Below are 9288 nucleotides of genomic sequence, written 5' to 3' on the forward strand. Positions count from 1 at the left end.
GTAAGAGGTTGTTTGATGTTGCAGTTATGATGTGTAGTATTCAAGTAGGCTTATTAAACAAATCACTCATTAATAAACAACAATACAAATGTTCAATAAAATGTAAATATTATTTACATAATAATGCATATTAACTTTAAATCTTCAAAACAAAAGAGATAAACAGTAATCACATTCTATGATAATGAAATTGGTTTTTCTCGGTGAATGTAAAAACAAAACCAGCACCACAGCCTCAGAACAGACTTTACTTCCCTTCCTTCTTATCACTTCCTTTTCAGCAGCGGTTAAGGAATTAAAAAATACCTTGGTGGCTCAGAAACATCCATGACTTTGTGGTGTAAAGGGTCACGTCCACTGATTTCAACATGTTTCTACAGGGGCAGTAGAAACATGCTGGCATCACTGCTTTGGGTCTATTTGTCTCGACCAGATGATGCCTTCACTTCAGGCCACTTGAAGTACAGGAACACCGGAGCAGCCTGGACAATCCTTTGGTCATTTTTATTCAAACATTTTAATCAACCATGTCAACGCCTTCTGTAATGGGAAAACACACTCGGATGGTGTCTGTAGGACTGCAAAGAGGAACGAGGTGCAAAGAGTTTTGAACAAAAGTGGTTGACATCACCGATAAGAGGGGAAGGCTAAAACAGACGAAGAAGTTGGAGATAATCTTATATCGTGTATTGAAGACAGTCCAATCAAGGTTAAAGGAACTAGGAGTAACATCTTGACCGGAGTAAGACATAACAAGCACATATCTGTCGTAGAAAAGGGAGAACAAGTCTAAAAAAAACTGCAGTTGCTCACAATGTCACCCGCAGCAGCATTTTTTTCCACATTACACTTCCCATGTTCATCCTGAAAAGACAGACAACTCCACAGTGAAAGTAATATTTTCAATTAGCATTATGACTGCAGCAGGTATCAAAGCAATAAAGTCAATTTGGTGTCAGGCTCTGTCTTGATAAAAAAAAAAAATGAAAGTCATAGAATAACTGTATTCAACCATTTTTTTCAGTGTTTTAAGAGTCAGTTCAAGAAGAGCTAAATACAGTGGGGCTTCAAAGACATATTTTGTTGGAACACTTTTGTTCATTTTCAATTGACACTAAAGCACATCGACATATCCCATGACATACTTTTTTCTCCTATGAGGTGGTTCACCAAAACACTCCATCCACCTGCTCCTGCTGCAGTACCCTCTGTCAAATTTTCATTTGTGGGGGGAGCTGTATTTGTGAACAAAGTTGTTGACACAGTCACCGCACAGCAAGAAGGTTGTGGGTTGGATTCTGGGCCTGGGACCTTTCTGTGTAGAGTTTAAATGTTCTCCCAGTGTCTGCGTGGGTTCTCCGGCTTCCTCCCACAGTCCAAAAACATGCACGTGAGTTGAATTGGGAACTCTAAATTGACCGTAGGTGTGTGTGTGTGTGTGTGTGTGTGTGTGTGTGTGTGTGTGTGTGTGTGTGTCTGTGTCTGTGTCTGTGAGTGCAGAAGTTTGTTGGTCTTTCTATGTCTATCCCTGCCATTGCCCCAAGAGAGGGTTTCTGACTAGTGAAGCGGGTAAAGAAGATGAATGGATGGATGTTGCTTGTGAAAAAGTACTTTGTAAATGTTGTTTATATGCGTTTCTGCTGGAACACTGACAGTTTTATAGTGATGTGCTTCTTTGCCGCAGTCTTTCAATGAGTTTCTGCAAGTTTATTTTCTCAAACAGTAATAATTTATAATCGAATGCATTTATGGACTGCGTTTAATGTGGCATTTTAAACAGGCCTGAAATATCAGTGGGATTCTAAGCGAGTTATGTCAAAGTTGCTGTCGTGTTCACCATACAGAGTGATTCAAATGAGTCAAAATCAATAGTTTCCTTAAATTTCACTCATATTTTGATTTTTATTTCGAACATACACGATTTTTGAGAAAATTAAGAGGTGGTTTGATGCTGCAGTTATGATGTGTAACATTCAAGTAGGCTTATTGAACAAATCATTCATTAATAAAGAAAAAATACAAATGCTCAGTAAAATGTAAATATTATTTACATAATAATGCATATCAAACTGTGAGAACATATCAGCTTCCATCTAAAAGAAGACCCGTGGTTGTACGACTCGCTCAGTGCGTGTGCTCCTGAATCCACTGACAGAACCTGTGTGAATATTTGGCGGGGCTGACTGTGGAGAAGACCCTCCCGGGGTATCGGACGCTTTTCCACAGGTTCTCTAGTTTTTTCCTCCAATTGTAGACGGTGAAAATGTCGATAACGCCCACAAAGTAGCGGCGCTCTGGCCCGTCGATGACATGGACGGCATTTTTGCAGTTGGGCAGCAGCCGACCGTGATGCTGGTGGAACTCCTGCAGCTCTACCTCCGTCCTGTTCTCCCCTGTGGGCCCCTGCATCTGCTGCAGAGGGATCTCCTCACTGGAGCTCTTGGCCGCTGCTTGCGACCCACCCGAGGCGCAGCCTCCTGAAGCTGTTGGCCCCTCGTCTGTGTTTGTCCCCAGTAACGGGAGGGTTGGAGGTGTCGCCTCTGTCGGACTCTCATCCCAGTCCAGCGACCTGTGGAAAAGACGGAGAAAACCCCCCAGAAAACAATGAAATGTGTGTCATATTATCAGCAGATTGGGGCTTAAAGGTTAAGTGTGTAATATTTTACAGGGATTTTGAAGAAGAAACAACGACAAGGTTACATTTTAGATTGCAGCGTCTTTCACTCTCCCTTCCTCTCCTGAACTTGCCAGTGAACTACAGTGGCCCGTGTACCCAAACCTGGATACCTCCTACACCTTCATTTTTGCTGCTTTATTTGAGGACGCGAGCGTTCACCCTAAACTCAATACGCGCTGTCAGGCAGCTGGATTGTCCACACTGGGCTTCCTTAGAAATATGACGACATACAAGGCCTTGAATCAAAACAAAGACAACAATGACCTACTTTGCGGTTCGGATGACGAGGTTTGCCAGAGAATGTTTTCCTTGCAGCTCATCTTGGTGCAGTGGTTGATGGGCCAGCAGGAGGCTGTAGTCCAGCACATTGAGCTCCCGCAGGAAGGCACTATCCAGCTTCACCTGACTGGCAAACCAGGATGTCTCCCCACCTGCAAGGGCCACGGCGGCAATTTCATGTCGCGCACACGCACCAAAACATAGCAGCGAAAGACGCGTCTAGAACAGTGTAGAGCACTGACCTAACGCAATGCTCTGCCCTTGAAAGTTGTTGTCTTTCAGCACTTTGATGATCTGTTTCCCTCCGGTGTCAGGGTTGGTCCACCTGCCGACCTCGCAGCCTTTGACGTCGTATCTGTTGAGCAACAGCATCAACACTGCATTAGGAGACTCCTTGGATGAATCCGGCAGTAGAAATCACACGGATAAAATGTGGGCGAGACGCACAACACCGTACCTGATGTTGATTCTCTCATCTGGGTAAAACACACTCTGCATCACTATGAAGTACTTCTATTGACACACAGATAAAACTACACTGTAACACACAACAATAACACGTAGAATGAAATCTTATCTTTGTGAAATACCTTTACTTGCTGGGGAATCACAATCCTGTGGACACCTACAGGGTGGAAAGAGTCGTGTGTATATATCTTTAAACCAAAAGAGATTTACAGTAATCACATTCTATTATGATGAAATTGGTCTACTCTGGGTGAAGATTTACAAGGTACATACATGGAGATGTAAAAACAAAAGCAGCACCACAGCTTCAGAACTGAAATAAATCTTTACTTCCCTTCCTTCTTATCACTTCCTTTTCAGCGGCGGTTAACAAAGTAAACAACACCTCAGAAACCACCGTGACTTTGTGGTATAAAGGGTCACTTCCTCTGCTTTCCGTATGTTTATACAGGAACAGTAGAAACATGCTGACATCACTGCTTTAGGTCTATTTGTCTCGACCAGCTGATGCTTTTAATTAAGGCCACTTGAAGTACAGGAACACTGGAGCAGCCTGGACAATCCTTTGGTCCACCAAAACACTCCATCCATCTCCTCCTGCTCCAGCCCCTCTGCCAAATATTCAAACTCATTGTGGACCATGACTCAAAAAGTTTGCCCACCCCAGTTTTAGGTGGTGGGATTGCAAAAAAAAAAAATTCATAGGCAGCGAGCAGCAGTGTGGCAGTGAGCGCGCACAGTAGCAGGAGATCAGCATCAACCACACAAAGCAGCAGAAGCATTAAGAGGAATAGCAAAGGTGTTGGGAGGGTTTAATTCACCCACCCTATCAGGTGAGGAGAGCACCTGACCTATCAGCTGATCAGTCAGGTGACACACCCAGCCTTGAGTGGTCTGCCTGAGCTAGCTCCGCAGGCTTCGCACTACGAGTGGCAGTTTTCTCACCTAGAAACCTCACCAGCAGTGAATGTGGGTATTTCTCCAAGTGGGCTGCGTATCTCTCCAGGTTAGACAGCAGAAAGGCAACCTCACGCCTGCTCTGGGTCTTTATGAAGAACCTCTTGTCATTTCTGCAAAATGTAAACATAAACAAAAAAAAATCATAACGTCTAACGTCACAAAGTGTGTGCTGACAGCAAGTATTGTTTTGTTTTTCAAGTTTCTTTGACCGTGTTTTTACGTAGGGTTTTTTTTTCTGTTGAATCAAAGAGTCTGGTTAGATTTTGAAGTGGAGAAAATGAAAAAGATGTAGTTGCAAAATGTGTTTTTCATCATTGTTACATAGAATGTTAAATGTTGGTATGTGAAGCTCTGGTGGTGTTATAGCGGTGGAGGGTGATCGAGCCCTTTCGATCCGTTTTTTCACAAAGCTGGACCGGCCATGCACCCAAAGCAATGCTGTCGTTAGCTAAAATTATGCTGCTTATAAATGTGAAAAGTTGGCAGAACTTTTCCAATGGGTTTCCAATGGGACAGCTGCCAGTGACAGTTTAGTTGTATTTCAACTAGCTTTGGAATATCAAACACGCTATTAATGAACATATAATCAAATGTGTCATAAGCAGGTCCATCAGGTCCCCTTGTAAACACAATAAGATGATTGTAGTGGGGGAGTGGTGGTGAGAGGAGCCTTAAAAGGATGCAGCCAGAGAAACACTGTAATATACAAGGTAAGCCAGGCAGGCTGTGGTCAGTAGCAGGAGAGCCATTATCTGCATTAAGTGAATGTGCCTGAATGTCTTGTTGTTTCACTCATTACCCTACAGGGTGGAACACAAGTTGTAGTCACATCACATATGGTAAAACTAATTTAAAGCAAGGTTGCCCTATAGAAGAATGTTGCTTACGTGACAAAGAAGTCCGCCTTGCTCTTGGAGTTGCTGACAAACTGCAGGTAGTGGCCGTCTGAACACAGTGAGTTCATGTATTCCTCCTCGCTGATGTCCAGGGAGCGTCTCAATTTGGAGAACACCGCTCCTGCAAATGTCTGCATCTCAAGGCCCTGTTAGGCATGGAAGCATCCTGCTGTTATATCTGCTGCTGAAGGATGATCGTAACAAGTTAAAGAAGAGGCTGCTTACCTCATGGCTCTGAGTCTCCACTGCCTTGAAATGTTCAGGCGTGAGTGTGTCCTGAGGAACAGCAAAAAGTCTCAGTTACTGTGTCGACAAAATGTGTTGGGTGTTTGTGTGTGTACGCTACTTAAAGGTTAAGTGTGTAATATTTGAATTTTCTAGGAAGGAACAGCGACATCAAGTGGTTGTAATTTAGATGGCAATGTTCTTTCACTTGGCTCTCTGTACCCTCCCTCTCTCGAGCTTGCCAGTGAAATACCGTGGGCTGCGAACTGTTTACCGTTCTCTGGTTTGTTTGAGGATGCGAGTGTTCACCCTGTTGTCGGGTGGGCTGGATTGTCCACGCCAGGCTTCCTCAGAAACTTGGCAGCGCAAGATGGCAGCTAACTGGGAGCAAGAACTTTGATATATGTATATTCTTATATGCATATAAGAATCGTTCTAAGGTTATGAAAACCAAATTACGAATTACTTACACTTTTATTATTGTATTTGTGGCCAGTATGTTAAACTTTCGCCAATATAAAAATCATAAATTTAGCCAAATATTACACACTGGACCTTTAAAATCCAGCCACTGATGGATTATCAGGATACTTCACCTGGCTTGCTGTGTCCATGCTGGTCTGAATAGATGCGAGCATGCCTTCCTTGATCATGCTTGTCAGATGGTAGAACTCATGGTTTTGGTTGATCTCAAACACCCCCAGCATCCTCCACCGTTGTCTCAGATGCCACCAGCGTCTCTGCCTGGCCTGGCTGGAGGTGCCAGTAGCTTCCTTACGCCGTGGCATCCTGGGCAACTGGAATAAATACCAGAATTCAACTCAAGTTTATCCACACAATGCACATTAAAATATACTAGGGATGTCCGATGTTGACTTTTTGCCCATATCTGATAAGCCGTTATTGTCCGCTTGATTTCCAATTCCGATGACAAATGATACAGATATATGCAGGCATATTTCCCCAAAACCAATTTTAGGTCACATCACGTATCTCGGTATCGCAGCGATTGTTTCGGCGTCTGGTCCATTTTGTGCCCGAGCAGCGGGCGAAACAGCCAGAGACAGCGCGGCGCGGTGAGCAGATTCCACCGCCACCAAATGCCGATTATTTGCAAAAAAACACCACATTTTTTGGCCAGTGGAATTGGGGCTTAACATTTAAGTCATTAACTAATGTCGGCTGGCGACACGTCAAGGAAATTGTGTGCACACTCTGTACACTCTGTGTGAGAGCACAGTGGGCAGAGGCACATCGCTGCTACTTGCAACAAACTTGACAAAAGGGTTCATAGCCTTGTTGTCCAAGAGGTTCTCAGCTACTGAAGAAAGGGGATATTTACAACCCAGACAAAACATGACCCATAAGGGCTGGTTGTTGATAAAGGTCCCGCCTCCGTCCTTGGTGGCTGGAAGATCATGAGATTGAACAGAAGGGGTCAAAAGGACCATGTTTGGATAAAGAGCACATTCCATTTCTTTCATAACTGAAAGGAAGCACAAATGGTGGCGACAAGGACAAAAGGCAGACTTCTTCTTGTTGGAAAAAGGGGGGTATCACAGTCACATGGAACGTGTGTTGGAATACACATTTCATCAAACATTCATTCATTCATTCATCTTCTATACCCATCCATCCATCCATTCATTCTTCTATACCCGCTTATTCCTATTCAGGGTCATGGGGGTCCTGCTGGAGCCTATCCCAGCTGTCTTAGGGCAAAGGCAGGGTGACAACCTGGACAAGTCACCAGTTCTTCGCAGGGCCACATAGAGACAAACAACCATTCACACTCACATGCACACCTACGGACAATTTAGAATGTTCAATTGACCTCACATGCATGTTTTTGGACTGTGGGAGGAAGCTGGAGAGAACCCACGCAGACACAGGGAAAACATGCAAACTCCACACAGAAAGGTCCCAGGCCCGGGTCCCGTAATCGAACCCACAAACTTCTTGCTGTGAGGCGGCACCGCTAGCCACCGTGTCGCCCTTCATCAAACATGACAGATTAAACTTTTCCTATCAACATAAAGTGAGTTCTATATATTATGTAAAGTTAAGGTGAAATGATTGTATGGTTGGAGGTAAGGTTAAAAGATTGTCTACTGTGTTGTCTCAATCCAGTTATGCATATACAGTCAGTTATAACCTCTTCTTAAAGGTAAAGTGTGTAATATTTGCTGATTTTGAAGAAGAAACAGAGACATCAAGTGTTTTCATGTCAGATTGCAGCATCTTTCACTCTCCCTCCCCCTCCTGCGCTTGCCAGTGAACTATGGTGGCCTGCCCACCCAAACCTGGATACCTTGTCCACCTTCTTCTTCATTGTTTTATTTGACAACGCGAGCAGTTACCCTAAATGCGAAACTCGCTGTCAGGATTGTCCACACCAGGCTTCCTTAGAAATATGGCGGTGCAAGATGGCAGCTAACTGGGAGCAAGAGCTTGTTCTATGTTTTTTCTTATATATATGAGAACCTTTCTAAGGGTAGCAAAATCAATTTGCTTTGGTTAATGCACTTATGGTCAGTAACGTTTTATCAATATAAAAATCATAAATCAAACCAAATATTACACACATATTACACACTGGATTTTTAACTGTTGATAAACATGCAATGTTTGGTTTTGTTTTAATCCTTCAGGTTTGAAAATGTAGCTACTCAAGAATAACAAGGCAACCAGTCAGATGATTGACTCCATCCCTGTGGAACACAAGTAACGAAACTCGTTTTGCTGAATCTGTGAACTGGTATTATTTTGCATTTGGCAAATCCCGCACAATTTAAGTTGATATTTACCACTGGTAAATGCAGGTGCCTCCAGTGAACCAATACTACCAACTACACCAAGGATTTTATTTCTCTCTCATTCATTTTTCATTGTCTAATTTTACCATTTTTATTTTTGGGTTATTGTGCTGGTAGTGTTATACAGAATAAATGTTCTGTGATTAAGTCACCGCAGGTGTTTTGGACCCAGTCACTACAGTAAGATGCTGTTGTATTTTACTGATATCAGTAAGATACAATAGTATCTTTCTGGTAGGTATCTTGTGTCTAGTATACTATTAAAATAGATGTGCTATTCTTAATATACCTTGAGCGTTCACCTTTTTTCCATACAATAGATACCAATTACTGTTAAATAGCTGAAGTGACCAATAACTCCCGAAAACAGACAGCACGAGCTCAAGGTGATGGTTTTTAAATGAGTCACTCGTATGAGGGTTTATTTGGACACGCCTGTTGCCAGTCGATACACAGCAGGATGCTGCTTAAACCGCCTCTGAGTGATACTACTGAGGGAACTCACACGAGAAGTTCTTACCTGAGGGTTTAGCTCAAACTCCACAGAAAAGTTTTGCAAAATGCTTGACAGTCGTTGTCCTCGGCAAGTGATTCGGAATCTCCTGTTGTCTGCGAGATGCTTCCGCCCCTGCCGCATTCCTTTCAGGTTAGCCAAGGTCTGGAGGGTGTGTCGCACCACAACAGGAAAGGTGCGTCGCTTGAAGCGTCTTTAGTCCTGGCTCGAAGAAAACCCCAGGGGCAGAAGAAAATCCTGATATGGGTCTGTGAAACAGTTTATCGACGACTCTTGGTTCTTGCTCTCACGCAACATCTTCTGAACTAAAGTAGCAGCCGTAACTGGGGGGGAAAATTCTCCACAAATGTCTAATTATTATATGTTAGAAATAATTTTGAAACGCAATTTTAGTTTAATGAATTAAAGTATTTAGAGCGCTTTAGTATATGGCGACAGGGAGGATGCAACATG

General features: G+C 43.2%; 1 protein-coding gene across 2 annotated transcripts; it reads right to left on the bottom strand.

Annotated features, from left to right (window-relative positions):
* Positions 1-1686: 1686 nt before the first annotated feature.
* On the bottom strand, positions 1687-8993 carry LOC142902258 (phosphatidylinositol 4-phosphate 5-kinase-like protein 1). Of its 2 annotated transcripts, XM_076047170.1 has the most exons (10): positions 8842-8986; positions 6102-6302; positions 5506-5556; positions 5272-5426; positions 4370-4494; positions 3547-3581; positions 3414-3469; positions 3199-3311; positions 2946-3108; positions 1687-2569 (listed from the first exon to the last, which is right to left on the bottom strand). In XM_076047170.1, exons 1-10 carry the CDS (start codon positions 8956-8958, stop codon positions 2125-2127), a joined length of 1461 nt encoding a protein of 486 aa, XP_075903285.1. In that variant the 5' UTR covers positions 8959-8986; the 3' UTR covers positions 1687-2124. The 2 variants fall into 2 exon arrangements, with proteins under 2 accessions (XP_075903285.1, XP_075903286.1); XM_076047171.1 differs by lacking the exon at positions 4370-4494 and having other exon boundaries at positions 3414-3432; positions 8842-8993.
* Positions 8994-9288: the final 295 nt, after the last annotated feature.

Source organism: Nelusetta ayraudi, unplaced genomic scaffold (genome assembly GCF_046127955.1).
Source record: "Nelusetta ayraudi isolate G7.1 ecotype Tasmania unplaced genomic scaffold, CSIRO-AGI_Nayr_v1 ptg000092l, whole genome shotgun sequence".
Taxonomy (NCBI): domain Eukaryota; kingdom Metazoa; phylum Chordata; class Actinopteri; order Tetraodontiformes; family Monacanthidae; genus Nelusetta; species Nelusetta ayraudi.

Excerpts from the sequence above, each read along its gene's own strand:
- LOC142902258 (XM_076047170.1), bottom strand. The coding sequence starts at position 8,958 with ATGCGGCAGGGGCGGAAGCATCTCGCAGACAACAGGAGATTCCGAATC. Across the intron at positions 5,557-6,101 it reads GCATGGACACAGCAAGCCAG|GACACACTCACGCCTGAACA; the intron begins GTGAAGTATCCT and ends GCTGTTCCTCAG. Across the intron at positions 4,495-5,271 it reads AAGGCGGACTTCTTTGTCAC|AAATGACAAGAGGTTCTTCA; the intron begins GTAAGCAACATT and ends TACATTTTGCAG.